Source organism: Giraffa tippelskirchi, chromosome 6, assembly GCF_054371585.1.
Source record: "Giraffa tippelskirchi isolate mGirTip1 chromosome 6, T2T-mGirTip1v1.2.pri, whole genome shotgun sequence".
In the NCBI taxonomy this organism is placed as follows: Eukaryota; Metazoa; Chordata; class Mammalia; order Artiodactyla; family Giraffidae; genus Giraffa; species Giraffa tippelskirchi.
This window is the reverse complement of record NC_137280.1, coordinates 129,035,709-129,058,989: the sequence shown is the minus strand read 5'-3', so window position 1 is coordinate 129,058,989 and position 23,281 is coordinate 129,035,709. Positions and strand designations below refer to the sequence as shown.

General features: G+C 37.6%; 1 protein-coding gene across 7 annotated transcripts in view; it reads right to left on the bottom strand.

Annotated features, from left to right (window-relative positions):
* Positions 1–23,281, bottom strand: part of LOC145511529 (uncharacterized) — a 636,615-nt gene that overhangs the window by 219,099 nt on the left and 394,235 nt on the right. For 2 of the 7 annotated variants that reach the window (XR_014057916.1, XM_081504979.1), the window contains exon 3: positions 8,567–8,667. The exons of the other annotated variants lie outside the window; for them this stretch is intronic. Coding sequence is in view for 1 of the 2 variants with exons in the window: in XM_081504979.1 (XP_081361105.1) it covers positions 8,567–8,667 (101 nt within the window). In the remaining variant the exon portion in view is untranslated. The remainder of the gene's footprint in view (positions 1–8,566; positions 8,668–23,281) is intronic. 7 annotated transcript variants of the gene reach the window in all.

Sequence of the window (23,281 nt, the reverse complement as noted above, 5' to 3'; positions counted from 1 at the left end):
ACTTAATGGACGGGAGTTTGCGTAAACTCTGGGAGTTGGTGATGGACAGGGAGGCTTGGCATGCTGCAGTCCATGGGGTTGCAAAGAGTCAGACACGACTGAGTGACTGAACTGAACTGAACTAGCAAAGAAAGAGGACCCAAATAAACAAAATAAGTAATAAAAGCATAGAAGTAATAACCAATACCACAGAGATACAAAAAGACCATAAAAGAATCCTGTGAACAGTTATGTACTAAAAAAAGTAGACAAAAGCAATGGCCAAATTTCTAGAGATACTCAATCTTACAAACTGAATGAGGAAGAAACAGACAATCTGAACAGACTTGATAACTAGTAGTGAAATTGAATTTGGAATTAAAAAACTCCCACCAAGCCATGTGCAGAACTAGATGGTTTCACAGAGCAATTCTACCAAACATAAAAGGAATTAATATCCATCTTCCTCAAACTATTCCAAAAAATTGAAGAGTAGGGAACACACTCAAATTCATTTGACTAGGCCCCATTTTCCTGATATCAAAAATTGACAAAGAAAAAACAAGAAAAGAAAATCATACACTACTATCTTTGATGAGTATAGATGCAAAAATCTTCAAAAAAATATAAACAAATCAAATCCAGCAATACATGTAAAGGATCATACATCATGATCAAGTTTGATTTATGCCAGTGTCACAAGGATTGTTCAATATACACAAATCAATCAGTGTGATACACCACATTTTTTTAAAAAAGATAAAAATCACATGATCATTTTAATAGATGAAAGAAAAGCATTTGACAAAATTCAAAAATCCATTCATGATAAAAACTCTAACCAATGTGTGCACAGAGCAAATATATCTCAATGCAATTTAGGCCATTTATGACACATCCACAGCCAACATAATACTCAAAGATAAAAAGCAAAAGCCTTCCTGCTAAATTCAGAAATAAAGATATCAAATTTGCTGCTTCTATTTAACATAGTATCGGAAGTCTTAGCCACAATAATAAAACAAGAAAAATAAATATAATGGATCTTAATTAGAGTGAAAATGAAAGTTGCTCAGTCGTGTCTGACATTTTGTGACCCCTTGGACTATACAGTCCATGGATTTTCCAGGCCAGAATATTGGAGTGGGTAGCCATTCCCTTCTCCAGGGGATCTTCCTAACCCAGGGATCGAACCCAGGTCTCCCACATTTTAGGTGGATTCTTTATCAGCTGAGCCACCAGGGAAGCTCAAGAATACTGGAATGGGTAGCCTATGCCTTCTCCATGGGATCTTCCCAACCCAGGAATTGAACCTGGGTCTCCAGCACTGCAGGTGAATTCTTTACCAGCTCAGCTACCAGGGGATCCCTAATTGGAGGGAAAGTGTTAAAACTGTTACTGCTTGCAGATGACAGGGTACTCTATATATTCTGAAGTCTCCACACAAAAACTATTAAAATATATTAATTCAGCAAGGTTGCAGGATACAAGATCAATATACAGAAATTTTGCATTCCTATACTCCAATAAGGAATTAACATAAAGGGAAGTTAAAAAACAATCCCATTTAAAATCACATAAAAAATACTCATGAATAAACTTAACCAAGGATATGAAAGATCCATACTCTGGAAACTATAAGACTCTGATGAAGGAAATTGATAATGATTCACTAAAAGGGAAATACATCATATGCACTTAGATTAGAAGAATTAGTATTGTTAAAATGGTCATACTACTCAAATTACAGATTAAATGCAATCCCCACCAAAATACTCATTACATTTTTAACAGAACTAGAACAAATAATCCTAAAATTCACATGAAACCACAAAAGATCCTGAATTTCCAAAGCAATCTTGAGAAAAAAGAACAAAGCTGGAGGTAGAATACTCCCAGATTTAAACTATGCTACAAAGCTACCATAATAAATTAGCATAGTACTGGTGCAAAAATAGACATTGGTTCAATGAAACAGAATAGAGAGCCCAAAAACCATACCTATGGTTAATTAATATACAACAAAGAAGGCAAGAATATCCAGTGGAGAAAGGATAGTCTCTTCAGCAAGTGGTGCTGGGAAAACTGGACAAGTACATATAAAATGAGATTAGAACATTACCTCAAACCATATTCAAAAATAAACTCAAAGTGACTTAAATATCTATGAAAGAACTGAAACTAAAAAAACTCCTAAAAGAGAACAAGGGCAGAACTTTCTTTCACAAAAATTGTAGTGATATTTTTATAGATATCTCTCTCAAGGCAAATGAAATTAAAGCAAAAATAAACAGGTTGGACCTAATTAAACTTAAACGCTTTATCACAGCAAAGGAAACCATCTATAAAATGAAAAGACAACTTATGGAATGGGAGAAAATATTTGCAAATGATATGTCCAAAGGGGGATAATATCAAAATATATTAATAGCACATATAATATTTTTTAAAAATCCACACAAAAAATGGACAGAAGATCTAAATGGACATTTTTCCAGAGAAGACATGCAGATGGTTAACAAGCACACAAAAAGATGCTCAACATCACTATTATTAGAGAATGAAAATTAAAATAACAATGGGATATTACTCCACATCTGTCTTCAGAATGGCTATTTGCAGGAATCTTAATTTGTAGACTGACTATGAAAAACAGTTAGGAGGTTCCTCAAACAACTAAAACTAGAACTACCATATAATCCAGGAACTCCACCCATGCATATATATCCAGAAAAAATAAAAACACTAATTTGAACAGATACACATACCAATGTTCGTAGTAGGATTACTTACAATAGCTAGGATATGGAAGCAACTCAAATTCCCATTAACAGACAAATGGATAAAGATGTTGTTGTATACATGTACAATGGAATATTACTCAGACTAAAAGAGAAGGAAATTCTGCCATTTGTGGATGGATTTAGAGAATATTATGCTTAGTGAAATAAGTAGACAGAGAAAGACAAATACTGTACGTTAACACTTGCATATGGAATCTAAAAAATAACACAAGTGAATATATATTCAAAACATAAACAGAATCACAGATATAGAAAATAAACTAGTAGTTACTGAAGGGGAGAGGAGAGAGGTTGGCAAATTAGGCTATTTGATTAAGCGATACTAATTACTGTTTAAAATAAATAAGCAACAAGGATATATTGTATAGCACAGAATAGCCATTACCTTGTAATAACTTTTAATGAAGTACAAACTGTAAAAATGTTGAATCACTCTGCTGTACATCTGAAAATGATACAATATTGTAAATCAACCATACTTCAATAAAAATTGTCACCTAGATAATAGCTGCTCCTGGTCATTTTGCCAATTAATTCTGACATACAAAATAGTTTTGGAAGTTTTGGCCACAGCAATCAGAGCTGAAAAAGAAATAAAAGGAATACAGATAGGAAAAGAAGAAGTAAAACTCTCACTGTTTGCAGATGACATGATCCTCTACATAGAAAACCCTAAAGACTCTACTAGAAAATTACTAGAGTTGATCAATGAATATAGTAAAGTTGCAGGATATAAAATTAACACACAGAAATCCCTTGCATTCCTATACTCCAATCATGAGAAAACAGAAAGAGAAATTAAGGAAACAATACCATTCACCATTGCAACAAAAAGAATAAAATACTTAGGAATATATCTACCTAAAGAAACAAAAGACTTATATATAGAAAACTATAAAACACCGATGAAAGAAATTAAAGAGGACACAAACAGATGGAGAAATATACCGTGTTCATGGATTGGAAGAATTAATATAGTGAAAATGAGTATACTACCCAAAGCAATCTATAGATTCAATGCAATCCCTATCAAGCTACCAATGGTATTTTTCACAGAACTAGAACAAATCATCTCACAATTTGTATGGAAATATAAGAAACCTCGAATAGCCAAAGCAATCTTGAGGAAGAAGAATGGAACTGGAGGAATCAACCTGCCTGACTTCAGGCTCTACTACAAAGCCACAGTCATCAAGACAGTATGGTACTGGCACAAAGATAGAAATATAGATCAATGGAACAAAATAGAAAGCCCAGAGATAAACCCACGCACATATGGACACCTTATCTTCAACAAAGGAGGCAAGAATATACAATGGAGAAAAGACAATCTCTTTAACAAGTGGTGCTGGGAGAACTGGTCAACCACTTGTAAAAGAATGAAACTAGAACACTTCCTAACAACGTACACAAAAATAAACTCAAAATGGATTAAAGATCTAAACGTAAGACCAGAAACTATAAAACTCCTAGAGGAAAACATAGGCAAAACACTCTCCGACATAAATCACAGTAGGATCCTCCATGACCCACCTCCCAGAATATTGGAAATAAAAGCAAAACTAAACAAATGGGACCTAATTAAAATTAAACGCTTTTGCACAACAAAGGAAACTATAAGCAAGGTGAAAAGACAGCCTTCAGAATGGGAGAAAATAATAGCAAACGAAGCAACAGACAAACAATTAATCTCAAAAATATACAAGCAACTCCTGCAGCTGAATTCCAGAAAAATAAACGACCCAATCAAAAGACGGGCCAAAGAACTAAACAGACATTTCTCCAAAGAAGACATACAGATGGCTAACAAACACATGAAAAGATGCTCAACATCACTCATTATTAGAGAAATGCAAATCAAAACCACAATGAGGTATCATTTCACACCAGTCAGAATGGCTGCTATCCCAAAGTTTACAAGCAATAAATGCTGGAGAGGGTGTGGAGAAAAGGGAACCCTCTTACACTGTTGGTGGGAATGCAAACTAGTACAGCCACTATGGAGAACAGCGTGGAGATTCCTTAAAAAACTGGGAATAGAACTGCCATATGACCCAGCAATCCCACTGCTGGGCATATACACCGAGGAAACCAGAATTGAAAGAGACGCGTGTACCCCAATGTTCATCGCAGCACTGTTTACAATAGCCAGGACATGGAAGCAACCTAGATGTCCATCAGCAGACGAATGGATAAGGAAGCTGTGGTACATATACACAATGGAATATTACTCAGCCATTAAAAAAAATACATTTGAATCGGTTCTACTGAGATGGATGAAACTGGAGCCCATTATACAGAGTGAAGTAAGCCAGAAAGAAAAACAACAATACAGTATACTAACGCATATATATATGGAACTTGAAAGATGGTAACGATAACCCTATATGCGAGACAGAATAAGAGACACAGATGCATAGAACAATTTTTTGGACTCTGAGGGAGAAAGTGAGGGTGGGACGTTCTGGGAGAATAGCATTGAAACATGTATATTATCATATGTGAAACAGAACACCATTCCATGTTCGATGCATGAGACAAGGGCTCAGGGCCGGGGCAATGGGATGACCCAGAGGGATGGGATGGGGAGGGAGGTGGGTGGGGGGTCCAGGAAGGGGAATTCATGTAAACCCATGGCTGATTCATGTCAATGTATGGCAAAAACTATTACAATATTGTAAAGTAATTAGTCCCCCACTAAAATAAATAAATTTATAAAAACAAAACAAACAAACAAACAAAAACAAAAAAAATACTTGGCATTCAGCAAACTTTTCCCCTAAACAGTGCCTTAATTTATTTTGCCGTTTACGAAAATTTATTAAGCATATGCAATGTCATGCTCATTATACTTGGTATATTTCCATGAACAAAGCAACTAAGATACCTGTTCACATAGAGATTATATTCTAGCAAAGATTGTGTGTGTGTGTGTGACAATCTAAAAAATACACTAGAATAAAAGGAAGAGCATAATGAGCTCTGATGGACAAAGTGTTCAACTTCAATATTTATCAACATTTGCTAATTTTCATTCTCATATCCCTCATGTTTTTTTCCCTAAAATATTTAAAACCTAATCTCAGGCATCATTCATTACATCTGTAAATTTTTTGCTTGCCCCAATATACCATTTACATTTTGTATGTGTTTCTGTGTGTATAGCTCATACCATCCTCACTGCCTTCAGTATGATTCATATTCCACCCTTTATCTCCTGGATTACTGGAATAGTTTCAACTAGTCTTGCTTCTGCTCTTACCCCTCAAGTGTCTATTCTCAACACAGCAGTAATAATTAGCGTTTTAAAATATAATCAGGTCATTCTGTTTAATACCATGTACTGGCTTCCCGTGTTATTCAGAATAAAAGCCACTGCTAGAACATTCAGGTATGACCTAAATCAAATCCCTTATGATTATACAGTGGATGTAATAAATAGATTCAAGGGATTAGATCTGATACATAGAGTACCTGAAGAACTATGCATGGAGGTTTGTGACACTGTACAGGAATGGTGATCAAAACCATCACCAAGAAGAAATGCAAAAAGGCAAAATGATTGTCTGAGGAGACCTTACAAATACTGAGAAAAGGAGACAAGCAAAAGATAAGGAGAAAAGGAAAGATATACCCATCTGAATGCAGAGTTCCAAAGAATAGCAAGGAGATATAAGAAAGCCTTCTTCTGTGATCAATGCAAAGAAATAGAGGTAAAAAATTGAATAGAAAAGACTAGAGATCTCTTCAAGAAAATTAGAGATACCAAGGGAACATTTCATGCAAAGATGGGCACAATAAAGGACAGAAACAGTATGGACCTAACAGAAGCAAAAGATATTAAGAATAGGTGGCAAGAATACACAGAAGAACTATACAAAAAAGATCTTCATGACGCAGATAACCATGATGATGTGATCACTCATCTAGAGCCAGACATCCTGGAGTGGGAAGTCAAGAGGGCGTTAGGAAGCATCACTACAAACAAAGCTAGGGGAAGTGATGGAATTCCAGCTGAGCTATTTCAAATGCTAAAAGATGATGCTGTGAAAGTGGTGCACTTAATATGCCAGCAAATTGGGAAAACTCAGCAGTGGCCATAGGACTGGAAAAGGTCAGAGTTTTCATTCCAATCCCAAAGAAAGGCAATGCCAAATAATGTTCAAGCTACCAAACAATTGCACTCATCTCACACATGAGCAAAGTAATACTCAAAATTCTCCAAGCCAGGCTTCAACAGTTCATGAACCATGAACTTCCAGATGTTAAAGCTGTATTTAGAAAAGGCAGAGGAACCAGAGATCAAACTGCCAACATCCGTTGGATCATAGAAAAAGCAAGAGAATTCCAGAAAAAAACATCTACTTCTGCTTTATTGACTATGCCAAAGCCTTTGACTGTGTGGATCATAACGAACTGTGGAAAATTCTCAAAGAGATGGGAATACTAGACCACCTTACCTGCCTCCTAAGAAATCTGTATGCAGGTCAAGAAACAACAGTTAGAACTGGACATGGAACAAGAGACTGGTTCCAAATTGAGAAAGGAGTACGTCAAGGCTGTGTATTGTCACTTCGCTTATTTAAATTATATGCAGAGTTCAGTTCAGTCGCTCAATCGTGTCCGACTCTTTGCGACCCCATGAAATGCAGCAAGCCAGGCTTCCCCGTCTATCACCAAGTCACGGAGCTCACTCAATTCATGTCCATTGAGTCAGTGATGCCATCCAACCATCTCATCCTCAGTCGTCCCCTTCTCCTCCTGCCCCCAATCCTTCCCAGCATCAGGGTCTTTTCAAATGAGTCAGCTCTTTGCATCAGGTGGACAAAGTACTGGAGTTTCAGCTTCAGCAGCAGTCCTTCCAATGAATATTCAGGACTGATTTCCTTTAGGATCGACTGGTTGGATCTCCTTGTAGTCCAAGGGACTCTCAAGACTATTCTCCAATACCACAGTTCAAAATCATCAATTCTTCAGTGCTTAGCTTTCTTTATAGTCCAACTCTTACATCCATACATGACTACTGGAAAAACCATAGCTTTGACTAGATGGACCTTTGTTGGCAAAGTAATGGCTCTGCTTTTTAGTATGCTGTCTAGATTGGTAGTAGCTTTTCTTCCAAGGAGCAAGTGTCCTTTAATTTCATGGCTGCAGTCACCATCTTGCAGTGATTTTGGAGCCCACGAAAATAAAGTCTCTCACTGTTTGCATTGTTTCTCCATCTACTTGCCATGAAAATGATGGGACCAGATGCCATGATCTTAGTTTTCTGAATGTTGAGTTTTAAGCCAACTTTTTCACTCTCCTCTTTCATTTTCATCAAGAGGCTCTTTAGTTCCTCTTTGCTTTAGGCCATAAGGGTGGTGTCACTGCATATCTGAGGTTATTGGTATGCAGAGTCCATCATTCAAAATGCAAGACTGGATGAAGCACAAGCTGGAATCTAAGATTGCAGGGAGAAATATCAATAATCTCAGATATGCAGATGACACCACCCTAATGGCAGAAAGCAAAGAGGAACTAAAGAGCCTCTTGATGAAAATTAAAGAGGAGTGTGAAAAAGCCTGGCGTGCCTCAGTCCATGGGGTCGCAGAGAATCGGACATGACTGAACAACTGAACTGAACTGAGGTCGGAAGGTATCCAATATGCTACTGGGGAAGAATAGAGGACAATCACTCGAGCCCCAGTAGGAATGAAGCAGCTGGGCCAAAGCAGAAACAACTCTCACTTGTGGATGTATCTGTTGTTGAAAGTAAAGTGCAATGAGATAGCATCACTTACTCAATCGACATGAATCTGAGCAAACTCCAGGAGACAGTGGAAGACAGAGGAGCCTGGTGTGCTGCAGTCCATGGGGCTCTAAAGAGTCGAATATGACTTGGCTACTGAAAAACAACAAACCATGAACTACAAATCTTACCTTACCTGGTTTCCCATTAACTTTCTGACCTTATAGTACATTCTACTGCTTTTTGTCCATTTTATTTCTGAGCTATACTGCTTTTCCTGCTGTTCCTTCAACATGCCAGGCATGTTTCCTTATGAACTTGCTATTCTCTATTTCTGGAATGCTATTTCTTAACTCCTTCATTGGTAATACTCACTAAAATATCAATCTCTTTAGTATTTCACATGTTGCTTCCATAACCAACTTTTATTGCTCTCTAGCATTATCCCTCTGTAACTGCTTTAAACTGAAAAATCTGTGTCCTCCTGAAATTCATATGTTGAAATCTGAAGTTCAATGTAATGGCATTAGGAGGCGGGGTCTTTGGGAGGTACTCAGGTTATGAGGGTACAGTCCTCATGATGAGATAAGTGCCCTTATAAAAGAGAACTCAGAGAGATCCCTTGCTCTTTTTGCCATGTGAAGACAAGATGAGAAGTTAGCCATTGGTCAACCAGGAAGCAGGCTCTCACCAGACACTGAATTTTCCAGCATCTTCTTCTAAAACTTTCCATCCTCCAGAATGGTGAGAAATAAATTTCTGTTGTTTATGAGCCACCAGTCTATGGTATTCTTACAGTCATCAAGCAGCCGAAACAGACTAAGACAATAACTTATCTTGTTTATTATAGCTCCCACTAGAATGAAAGCATCTTGAGGGCAGAATTTATTTCTGTTTTGTTACTACCATATTCTCAAGCACTAGGAACAGAGCCACTCAACAAGAACCACTCAAGGAGACACTAAATAAACAGTTGTTGTGTGAATGAGACATAATTATCATTGTCATGATTATCATCTTCTATATCTCCCATGCATGTAGGCATTTTCTTTTGATTTCGAGCTGTGTGGTGCCTCCTTCCTTATTTATGTATCTATTTCTTTTTATTTTCCCTTTCATCCTTTTCATAAATAAATTGACAAAAATCCTTAAACGCTTCTGTGTCCTCACTTTTTCTACCCCAGTGGTCAATGGTATAATGGCAGTACCTCTAATTACCTCACTAGAAAATTATTTCTCTAGGGCATGGAACTGTTTCTGTTTCTGGTCCTCCAGGAACAGAGATATCAAGAAAACCAAGTTAATTAGGCACTTCAGAGTCTAGACAACTGCTTGACAAAATCAAGCCAGAGGACCTCCATTTTACCCTAGAGGTTGGTAGAGTCAGTTTTTGTGAGAAGTGATCAGAGATACCCTGGTAGAAAATTATGCTAATCAAGCTATCACTGAAAGATAATTCAGCCATGAAATGGATGGTCTGCCCTTCTGTCTAGAGGGAAGGCTGCTGATTTTGTGTTGATGAGTCCCTACCTTCCTAACAGGCATTAACACCAAGGATTTACTTCTCCTAGCTTTCTGCGCTCTCATCTTAGCAGGAGCTAATAAACAAGAAGAAGATACATTAGAATATATTTAGAACAGTGATTCTCAACTTTCAGACCATTCTGTCTCCAAAAGTAAATCTGCCAATGCCTGGAGATTTTATGGTTGTTGCAACTGGGACCATGTTACTGACAAGTAGTGCATGTTGACCAGAGATAGATTTCCTGGTGGCTCAGACAGTAAAGAATCCACATGCAATGCAGAAGATCCAGGTTCAGTCCCTGGGTTGGAAGATCCCCTAGAGAAGGAAATAGCCACCTGCTCTACTATTCTTGCCTGGAGAATTACATGAATAGAGGAGCCTAGCAGGCTACAGTCCATGGGGTCGCAGAGTCACACACAACTGAGTGACTAACAACAGCATAACAGAACAATGGTTCTCAACTGGAAATCATTCTGTCTCCAAAAGCAAACCTGCCAATCTCTGAAGACTGTCTGGTTGTCGCAACTGGGGCCATGTTACTGACATCTAGTACATGTTGACCAGCAATGTTGTTAAACATCCTGCAATGCCCAGGATAAACCCCCACAACAAAAAATTATCTGGTCCAAAATACCGGCTGTGGCTCAGTTGAGAAATGCTGATGTAGAAAAATGATATCTTTGGGTCTACAAGTATTACTCATATCACATGACTTAAAAGCAACATAAAAGAATGAATTGCCAGTATCTTCACTTGATTTCACTTTCCTCTTACTCTTTTGTCTCTTTCAGCAAATTTTCTGAGGCTTCTTGGCTGTTTCTTTTTATCTCCCAGCCCTCAAAGTTGTCACACCTCAGAGCTCAATTCTGAATCTTTTTACTCTGTATATTCTCTCCCCAGTTGGTCTCATCCAGTCTTGTGACTTTCAACACCACTGACATGTTAATGATTCCTAAATGCATACCATTTCAGATTAGAACTCTAGACTTTTACATCCAACTGTCCAGTTGAATTCTCTGTTTATGCCTATTAGACATTTCAAATGTAATATGTCTAAAATTAAACTTCTAACTCTCTACTTCCCAAATCTGCTCCATCCAGTCACTCAGTTAATGGTCAGGTCCAAAATATCACAGTAATATTTTACCTTTCTTTTTCTCATGTCCACAGTCCACGTGCCAGCAAAAATCAATGACTTTAACTTCAAAATACATCTAGAATATGATCAAATCCTGTTATTTCCACTGACCCAGTGTCTTAGTCCATTTGAGCTGCTACAAGGAGTTGTAAGCAGTCTGGGTAGCTTACAAGCAATAGGAATTTATTCCCCTAGGTTCTAGAAGCAAGAAGACTGAGATCAGAGTGCCAGTCTGGTCAGGTGAGACCCCTCTTCTGGGTTGCACATTTTTTCATTATATCCTCACATGGTGAGAGGGGCTAGGGAGCTCTGTGGCATCTCTTTCATAAAGCACAAATTCCATTCATGAGGGATCTACCTCATGATATAATCACCACTCAAAGGACCCATCTTCTAACAGTATTACATTGAGAGGTAAGATTTCAAAATGTAGATTTGGAAGGAACACAAACATTTAGTTCACAACACCCAGGTTCAAGTCAGGCTTACTGAAATAGCCTCTTCACTGCTTTGAAACACTGGCTTGTCTATTCATGTCAGGAGGACTGAGTATCTCTCAGTGTTCAAAAATACATGAAAACATGTTTGTGAACTTATACAAATAAGTCATATGCAAATATGTTTTATACAAATAAGACACAATTATTATTGCTAGTTGTATTAGTTTCCATTTACTGTGTGCCTGCCATTCCAGTAAACAAGGATCAAACCGTCAACCACCTCAGTTGCACCCCCTCCATACACACACATACACACAGCCCCAACAGGACACCCTGAAGGAAATTCAGGAGAGAGAAACATTGGAAGCATTATGGCTATGGTTAGCTAAGATGCATACCTAAAGAATAATTTGAATGAACCCAGACTCTTATAGCTTCTGGTACATAGAAAAGCACTAAAACCATTAACTTGAGAGTCTGTTTCTATGATTAGGAGTAATCTTTTGATGTTCAACTACATTTTTTTCCAGAAAAAAAAAAAAAAAATCCCTGTATATTCTCACTTCTCCCTTACCTCTTTGGAACAGTTCCTCAGAGATACTTGAAAAGCTGTCTCCAGGGCTATAGTAGAAAACTAAGTAATATTTCAACTGACTTCTTCTTTGATCCATCTGTCTGCTTCTCCACACCTTCACTTATTTGAGATAGAATAACAATAATCATCCGAGTACCTACTCTGTGCTAGCTTCAGTTTTAAGTGTTTTAATCCATGATTCATTAAATTTGCATGGCATTTTGAGAGAGGTGTTATTTTCTTCTTACAAATAATAGAATTGAAGTTTAAAGTAACTTGAATGCCATAATAAGAGATAGAGTGGACATTTGAACTAAAACAAGAAAGCCTGAGAGTTTTAGGTGACTTCCCATGGGAAATTCAGAAAGGCAGTAGCAGAAACATATCTGGAAAAGACAAGTCTCAAATTCAATCCAGTCAATTTGTCACTAATTAGGCAAAAGATTCAGGTTATGCTGATTACACTTTCTCTCTCTCTTTTTTTAAGGGCCTCTTCTGCTTGAGAGAACAAGCAGTTTGGGAAAAGCCAATTTCCAGTTGGCATGTTTACCATGTTCTTCATTTGGAGAGAGCATCCAATTCCAGGAATATTTTTGCCAGTAATAAATTCACTTTAATCGGAAAAGTTACAGAGGATTATCTTAAGTGCCTGCAGAGCAGAAATGACAAGCCAGAGGAACCATCCATTACATTCACTGGTAATTGGATACAAAGTGCTGACTCTAAAAGACTGTGCTCCAATAATGCAATTATTTGCCAAAAATTCTTAATAAAAAGCACATTTCTTTTCATGCTTTTCAGAGGCAAGCTGCTTTAAAAATCCCAAACAGAGTCAAATGCAGCGATGCAGAGTACTTGAGGTTTTGGTTATATACCTGATCTCTGATCTTCCTGTGTTAAGATGATGAATGCAAACGGTGCTGTCAGGACCAAAACAATGCTAAATGTGACACCATAACCATTTGTATTAGTAAATGTAGTGTCAGGTTCTCATATATTTCATATTATTTTAAACCCCCATTTTATTATTTCATACTATGATTGAATGGATCCTGGTGGTTTGATACAGCAGATGGGTCAGTAGTCCAATCAACCTGTCATGACTGGCTGAACTCCCAAGAGCATCTTGGAGGCTTGCCTTACAGTTCCAGGCTGCATCACCTTACTTGTTTCCCCAGTGGCTGGACTGATGAGACCCTTTTTCTTACTCAACAGAAAACTCATTCTATCTGTTAAAGGTTATTTTACTATTGGAGGTTGTACATGCAAGCTCAGTCAGTCAGTCGTGTCCCACTCTTTGTGACCCCATAGACTGTAGCCTGCCAGGTCCTCTGCCCATGGGATTCTCTAGGCAAGAATACTGGAGTGGATTGCCATTTCCTTCTCCAGGGAATCTTCCCAACCCAGGGACTGCATCCTTGTCTCCCGCATTGGCAGGCAGGTTCTTTACCACCGAGCCACTTGGGAAGCCCTGGAGGGTGTGAGGATTGGCTAAGACCACACATGTATCCTTCACTGTTCCTACCATCCGGGTAGGGGCTGGGTGTCCCTGTCCTCTCATAAACCAGAATGACAGCATGACCTTTCACTCCAAAAGTTCATTCCTCCTTTAAAGACCCCTGAGTCGCACAACCAAGTTTCCTTGCCTTTTATAGTTAAAGGTTGAGATCTATCAGGGGATCTCAGCCACAAGCAGCCTCAGGGTTCTCTAGAAATTGTATGTAAAATTTTATGTGTATAAGGGGGAAGTACACGTTTTTCAGGGAGAAGAATTCATCAGACTTTAAAAGCCAAAAATAAAACCAAGCCAAAATAAAACAAACAGACAAAATTGTCATGTGACCCACAGTAGCTTAAAAACAACCAAGAAAGAGGATTGAGGAAGTCTTTTCTTTCTCTAAAATTGAGATATTAATTCCAATGAGCTGATGCTGCAGTGCTGGTTTTACAGCTACTGATGGATATTGGTGCTTGTTCCTGTCAGAGTTGATGTAAAACAAGGTGATACATAAATAAATACATAAATAAAGAGAAAAACAAACAAATTAGGTGCTTGTGATAGACAATTAAGGAGAAAAAAATCCTGCAATTCACAAACTATTGTGAAAACAATAGGACTGCCCATATCTACATCCATAGAGCATCTACGTTTTGTGCTATCAAAGGCCATGGAAGAGCATCACCTACACTTTTGCCATAATCAATCACAGCTGGTTCTTTCCTTCTCTACTATTTCCTTTTATATATGGGTATCACTGAAAATACAACAAGACAAGAACTACTATCAGACTAAGCACAGAATGTTTGAGCAATTACAAGAAGCACCTAACTTAGTTTAAGGAGTGAATGGACACGGGAAAGCTTTTCAGAGGAGTTGAAAGCTAAGCTTAATATTCAACTGTAAGGTCAGAATTGGCTAGGCAAAGAATTGATGTTACAGCTAGGGAGAAAGAATACTCCCTGGAAAAAAAGAATAGGATATTCCAAACCCCAGGGACCATGCAGAACATATTACCTTTGACAAACAGAAAGAAGTTCCAAACAGCTGGAAATTAGAATGGGAGGTCTTGGGCTTTCATGATCACATGAACCAAATAACCAGCTCTCAACCACCAGTGAACTCTCATGTCATTTCCTTTATATTACATATTGCCATCTGAAATCCCTTTATTCAGTCATTAATTCAACAAATATCAACTGACCACCTCACCTGTGTTTAAGGTCTCATTCTTGTTACTGGGGATACAGCAGAGAACAGGACACATCATATTCCCATGCAGCTTAGTATCCACTTCATTTACTTATGCATCTAATCATCTGTTTCCTTCAAATCCAATAAACCGTCCATTCCATGAAGACAGGGGCCTCCCATGTCTTCTACAATATCCTCTGCTCAGTATCAAGGACAGTGCTTAGAATGCAAGAGGTGTTTAACAAGTTTTCTGAGTGAATTAACTATGAAGGGTGTGGTAAGAGATGAGATTGGAGAAACGACTGGAATTCAGTGCACTGACACTCCTGATAAGCCATGCTAGGAAGACTGAATTTTATTTTATATGCAATGTGGATATTTTAAGGAGGAATATAATGTGATCAGACTTTTGCTTAAGAAGACTGTTCTGGCTACATTATGGAAAATGGGTTGGTATGAGAAGATTATAGACAGAATAACCATTTTATATTATTGCTTTTTCCATGAAGCATGTTGTTTTTTGTATTTCAGGTCATCATTATTACCTGACTTTCCTCCTATCTGAGTTGCAACTCCTGCTGATTTCTCCTCCTGTTCCTCTTAACATTGGAACCTTACCTCTTCCCCCATACCTTGGATGCTTGATTTCTCCATCTCACTTCTTACTTAGTTTATCTCATTTCATCCCTTGGTTTTAAATACCATTTATATGCCGACAATTCCTCATATTTATCACCAGAAGGATCTCTTCTTTGAATTCTAGATTTGCCTTACATATATCACATTAACTGGTTCTCTGCCTAGAATGTTCCTACAATAAATTCATACAATTTCTTCTCTCATCTCTTTTAAATCTTTGTTAAAATGTCACCTTCTTAGTGAGGTTTTCTCTGATTTCTCAGTTTAAAATGGAAACCTCCTCTTCATTACTCCCTATATTTGAGGGTAAAGTTTTGGCTGATTTTATTTTTACCTATAAAATTTCTTTGAACTGTGACGTTGGAGAAGACTCTTGAGAGTCCCTTGGACTGCAAGGAGATCAAACCAGTCCATCCTAAAGGAAATCAACCCTAAATACTCATTGGAAGGACTGATGCTGAAGCTGAAGCTGCAATACTTTGACCACCTGATGCAAAGAGCTATTAGGAAAGACTCTGATGCTGGAAAAGAGTGAAGGCAGGAGGAGAAGGGGATGACAGAGGACAAGATGGCTGGATGGCATCACCGACTCAATGGACATGAGTTTGAGCAAGCTTCAGGAGATGGAGAAGGACAGGGAAGCCTGGCATGCTGCAGTCCATGGGGTCACCAAGAGTCAGACACAACTGACTGACTGAACAACAACAATATAATGTATTACCTTCTAACATACTATATGATATACTTATTTTTATTGTCTTCTTCCCTGAAATATAATGTAAGTTCCTAGAGGTAAGGAGCTTTTAACTATTTTGTTCACACAGACAAATGCACACACATGGTCATGCACACAAACACACATACTAGTGATTTAAGTTAGTGTCGTCAGTAAAAATCTGCAACAAAATGTATACCAAAATAATACAATTGTGATAGCTGTGGTAGCTCAGTTATAAATTACTGAGCACTACAGTGTGCCAGAGGAAGCCAGACCCTAAAGATGTAAAGATGAATGTCATCATTTTTGATGTAACAGACTTTAATGTACCTTTTGTAGGGATATATACTCATTCTAACAGCAACTAATAAAGTAGCTGCATAGTAAACATTTTTGACTGACTCCTGACTCAAAATACACTTTTACTATTTTTCAATTGGACTATACACAAGGAAACTCAGAATGAGAGTCACATATACCTACTATTCTATATAAAATAGATAACTAATAAGGGCCTACTGCATAGCACAGGGAACTCTATTCAGTATTCTATAATGATCTATATGGGAAAAGAATCTAAAAAAGAGAGGACATATTTATAACTGATTCACTTTACTGTACAGCAGAAACTAACACAACATTGTAAATCAACTATACTCCAATAAATTTTTTAAATTTAGGTTTAGTCACTTTAGGTTTTATATAGAAAAGAACTTAAAGGGATGGTGTGTATGTGTGTGTGTGTGTGTGTGAAGTTAAATTTGCAGCATGCTTACATTATTAACTGTAGTTTAAAAGAAAGAGGTTTAATTTCACTCCTTTACTTTTTGGGTAGTTCTGGATAGTGGTTAAGCATTAAAAAGTTTAAGTTTCTGTTCAAGGCCCACAGCTGTGTGAGCTAGGGCTGATAACCTGATCTGTCTGAACTTCAGTTTTATTATTCGTAAGACTGAAATAACACCACTTATTGGATGTTTTTGTGGAAGGGGGATGGTAAGGACTAAGTGGGATACTATCTGCCAAGCTCTGACAGTGACTGGTACCTAGTGAAGATTTAGTTTCCTGACATTCAACAAATGTCAGACATGTATCTGCTAGATACCTGGCGCTGTCTTTAGTTCTGAATATACAGTGATACAGAGCAGACATCTTCCTTATATTAATTATTGGTATCACTGTTATTATGAGGAGGTACAGTCTTCTGATTAGCCTCTGACTTGTAACTTCCCTTTCTTTTTTCACTCTGACAATTCAATCCAACTCAAGACGTTGAATTTATAGAGCAAATACACTGTGCTACTCTAGTATGGAAACAGATTCAGTATGGTTTGGCCACAGTGTATAGCCGTGTTCACTTGGTTGAGAATCATGTCCTTTGGGACATGTTAGTGACCTGGAGCCTCATACAGTGCCAGCATCTCCAAGGTCTCTGAAAAAGATAACATGGGAGTTGTTTTTATGAAATGGATTCAGTTTCCTGAAGAATTCTTCCATATTTTATAATCTCATAAAAGAAGAGCAATATTCCAGTTCCTTGGGAGACACCTTTTTCATCTCTGAGATAACATACTCTGTAATAAAGAGCCTTAGTATGGGCAGGGGATTAGGGTGGGCTGAATTGAAGGAGGTGGAGGTCTACCCTGCTCTTGCATCACTGCCAGGTTTACACTGATACAATGATGAATTGGTTTGCTGACTAAAGGAATCAAAGTGGCTAAAAACAAGCAAACAAATGAACAAAGGCTTTCTGCCAGGGAAATAAAATACTGGATTTTAAACCTCAACACTCAAGAAAGGCCTTCAAGATGATAAGTCTTTAGTTTAAGATAATCAGCTTACATTTCCTTAAAGTCATCCCAGCCTGGGTTATTCTCCCTCTCTCTTTCCTAGGAGAAAAATATTGACAATACATATATTAGATAGAAGACTTGCATGCAGAGTTTATAAATAGCTCTTACATTCAATAAGACAAAAAACCCAATTTAAAAAGAAATGGATGAAGGCTTTGAACTGCTGCTCCAGAGGAGAAGATAAACGAATGCTCATTAAGGACATGGAAAGATGGTCAACACCCTCACCAAGAAAGGGAAGGCAAATTAAAACCTCAATGAGCTACCACTGCACACCAATAGAGTAGCTAAATGACAGTGATAATAAATAAGAAGCAATAATACTGAGTGAAGGTAAAGATGTAGAGCAACTGGAACTCTCATACATTGCTGGTAGAAAATGTAAAATGGTCCCATTGCTTTGAGAACTATATGGCTGCAGTTTTCAGCAAAAGTAAATACAGACTTATCATAGGAATCAGCATTCTAATACTTGACATTCACACAAGAAGAATGCAAACGTATCTGTACTTTGGTATCATTGGGAGCTTGTTAGAAATGAAGAATCTCAAGCACCATCCCAGACTGATGGAATCCAAAGTTACACTTTTACAGCATCATTATGGAGTTTGCACACACATTACAGTTTGAGAAGCACTGTCCTGAGAAGCATTAAGCTCTTTCAAGGGAAGATGTTTCTTTCACATTCTTCAAGTGAGAATTCTCAGATTTTCATGATTCAGTCATTCACATTCCCTCAGATTGGTAAATGACAGCACTTAAACTAGTGAGCCATTGATGTCACTTAGAATCACAGCCAGAGAGCTTTTCAACTCCATGTCATTTTGAGGGTTTACAGTAGGAAATTTATTCTATTGCCTGGTACCCAAATATATCAGCAGAATAACCTTAAGATATAGATATATAGCTACAGATATATAGTTTCCCAGGTGGTTCAGTGGTAAAGAATCCTGCAAAGCCGAAGCCACAGGAGATGTGATCTCAGTCCCTGTGCTAGGAAGATCCCCTGTTGGAGGAAATGGCAACCTACTTCAGTATTCTTGCCTGGAGAATCCCATGGAAAGAGGTGCCTGGTCGGCTATAGTAGTATTGGATCACAGAGAGACACGACTGAAGAGACTTAGCATGCATACTGTATTAATATATATGCACACACATACATACAGAGTAACAGCTGTAAGCTTAATAGCAGATTATAATAACAGTAAGAGTTTTACAATTTGCTAATAGGATTTACTATGTGCCTGACACTGCTGTATATACACTACACACCACAATCCCTAGGAGGTCAGAATTATTACTATTCTCAGTAGCCTGAAAGAGGCTATGATTTTCATAGAGTCCATTACTGAGAACAAAAACAAAGAGTTAAAGAGAACTATCTGAATTTTTTTTTTTTTTGGCCTAATCAATTAGAATGCAATAAAGGCCTCACTGTAAATAAAGTAAAATCCAAGCCATATAACTTTCTTAAAAGAAAGGGAATTTGTTTTACAGTTTAATTGATTTGAAGGTAGAAATTGCTGAGTGGGTACTGATTACCTTGCTGAAGATGGAAGCAATTGGCAACAATCATACCGATTATAAGCCATTTAAGCAACCTCAATTAAATTAGTGGTAATTCTAAACTACTTCATCTTGCATAGAGATTGGTTTAATTTTTATGTAAATTCAAATTCTGGTTGTGCAAATCCTAATTGTCTAACAACAAATCAAGCTAGATTATTCTCATTTGTCTTTGTGGAATTCTGAAAGCTGCATTCCAAGCTGTGGTAGGTGTACATAGAGACCAATACTATCTCTGCAAAAAAATCCTGTGAAGAAGACTCAAAGATCAAGTCCATTTTGCTGACTTAACATTGACAATTAGGCAGGCTGAGTGAAATGAGAAAGTGACAGATTGAAGATCACCAGCATTTAAAAGCACCATAGAAAAGAAAATGCACTGTACCAGGGGTTTATAGCCCTAACTAAATTCAGATTCTGCCAAACACTTACTGTGTAATCTTGAGAAAGTCTCTATTAGTTAGCTATTACCGTGGGATAAAAAACCACACACTTTCAATGGATTTTTTTTTTTAAAGCGATTTATTTCTTAAGAACCTAAAGGTTGGTTGGGGTTTGGCTGATCTTGGCTGACCTCACCTGGGCTTGGCTCCAAGCTCTCATCTGAGACCACGTCTGCTCCACTTGTCACTCATCCTCCTTGGCCTAGGATTACCTAAGGCACGTCCTATCCACGGCTAAAGGCAAGAACGTAAAAGGGCAAGTTCAACCATGCAAGCTCATTTCATGTCCTGGTGTCATGTCTATCTGCCAAAGCAAAACACAAACCAAGCTTAAGTTGAAGGGGGAGGGAAGTCTACTTCATTACTATGAGGCCATGACATGGGTGTGGATGACCAATAACTCAAGCTATCATATTCTTTCCCTTTCATTCAGCTTCCACAGCCATCAATCAAGAACAGTAGATTACTATCAGGGCACTTGCAACTCTTAACAAATTCTGCAAATGTAGAAGAAATTCCATGAGATTCTATAGTACTATTTATAAACTACTGCCCTTCAGGCTGGATTCAGATATGGTTTAGCTTATCTGCTGAGAATTTTAAAATCATCTTAATTGGCTGAAATTATTTTTAAAATCAGGATATTTCACACAAAAACCCAGAATTCAGATGTTTCTTGTGGGCTCCTAATATTTGGCAGTGGTGATACTGACTAGAAGCAGCCCCCTCTACACAGGGCAGATCTCTGCAGATCCTCACTGCTCCCCTACTTGCCCTCTACACACTCTGTATTATCACACATACACCCCACTTCACTTATTTATATTACTTGCCTCAACTGTGGCCACTTTTTCATTTCTATTTTGGGATTTCAGGTTTGAGTTACTGCTCTTCAATCGCCAGCTACTCACATTCCAAATAAGTCACTTAACATACCCGAGGTATATTTTTCTCAATTCAAATAGAAAAGGGGAATTCTGGAAGTCTTTAAGGAAATTCCATGCCCTACCATTCCGTAATTCTAAAGACATAAGATCAAAGACTATGATATACATCAAGATATCTCATGAAGAAAGGAAAGAGATCTATTTCAAGAGCTGACCGGTGGCTTTTCAAATGAAGATATGCTGACCAAGTTCTGGAAATTGAAAGCCAACAGAGCAATCAGGAGTGGTGCTTGCACAGTGGGTCTCAAAGGAGCCCACAAGAGCAAAGGACCAATTAGAGAAAAAGAGAAATTGTTGAGCTGGGCTGAATATCAGCAAGGTTTTCCTAATAGGCAAGTCTTTAAACTGGCATGCTTTCCCAGGAGAAGTGGCAGAAAGTTATTTAAAATAGGGCTGAACAAAGCATTTCAATTCTGTAAACAAAATTCTCACTTAAACCAGGGCTATTGACTCCAGGATAGGATGTTTCTTTCCCATCATTTTCTAAGTTGATTTTAGACTACAACTAAAATAAATAATGAAAAAAGATCAAATCCTAGGATGGGGCTTGGAAACATAGTCCTTGTTACACTCGCATGCATTCCTCAGGCCTTTTAGTTTAATGTAGATGGTTAAGACATCTCTAAAACAATGGTCTATTTTCCACCAGCAATATGTATTAAATGCACACACACAAAACATGAATGCAGACACACTGTTTTGTACACTCTTATGAATGTAAGCTTTCAGGCTGTCACTCAGTTTGCCCTATAGAAGGAAGAGATTTTTGTTTTCCTCCTTATCTGCTACACATATTTTTGGAGGCATTTTGGGATAATAGTGCTTGTTATTTAATTATTTAAGACAGTGTTTGCTGTCAACTCAATATTCTATTTTTTCCTTTCTTCTCTTTGAATAGAAAAGTACAAAATGGGTAAAGGAAGATAACTGGCTTGGCTTGGGAATGGGTGAGGAAAAGCAACAAACCAAAAGCAAGGAAGCCCCCCATCCCCACCACCCTCTCCCATCTCATTAGCCAAGGTATTATGGGTGACCAAGGAAAAAGCTTACAAAAACACTTTGAAGTGCTACAGCAAATACATGCTCTCCTAGAGGATTAACATACTGAGAGCAAGCAGGCCCCTGGAATTAGCTCATTGTCATAAACGGCAAATTTGATTAGAGGCATACAGGAATGTGAACTGATTACACTTGTAATAATCTGTTATCCAAAATCGGTACCATATTCATTCACTAAACAAACATTTACTATGCATCAGAGTTATTCTCCTAAAAACTGAAAGACTAGCCAAGGTTGTTTCCTACATGCCCCCGCCCTCCCATTCTGTTTCTAGAACTTTAAATGCAGTAACTCCTCTGGCATTCTTGTGCTGCCAGGGAATCATCTGACATTCATGACAGTTATCTGATAAATGTGCTAAGGATTAAACAAATTCCACCTCCTGGATCCAAAGAAGGAACTGATTAAAAGGAACTTATTAAAACAATGATGTGAATCATTAATGAGGACTATAATGGGGAAAATCTAGGTGAGAGAAAGAGGAATATTTCACAGGAGGGGAATACTTCAAAAGTTTCAAGTTTTCTCTACAGAAAAGATATCAAAGAATTACTTCAGGGAATTCATAGAAATGGACACAAACCACCAAAAAGTGCGAGCAAAGAGATTCACCTCACAAATCTTCAAGAAAGTACAAAATAAAATAGAATTTAATTGATTTAATTGGAGGAAACACTATAAAACATATGAGAAGTTGGGAGGAAATAGTTATCACCACACGTCCTGGTAGACTGTTGATTAGTTCAGCACTTTGGAGGCAATTCTGTCACACCTGAATTAATGCTAAACGTCTATCTTCCACGATCTAACAGTTTCACATCCCAGTATCTACTCTAGAGACACTCATTGGTCCTTAAGAGAAGGCATGATCAAGCAGTATTTATATTAGCAAAAACTTGGAAGCAAATTAAATATCCACCAACAAGGGAACAGTTCAATTTGGATATTTGTATGAAATCCTCCAACTTAATAATATTGTAAACTAACCTAAATGTATTAAAAACAAATGAACATACATGCATATAATAAGCAAATTACCATATAGCTCAAACAAAATGTGGCTGTAGGCAAAATTCAACCCAAGGACCCTCAACACACAACCTCTGCTTCAATAATTATTCAGATCTTGTATGTTCTTTAATTTGAAATGTACCTTTTTAAAGTGAATAATACTA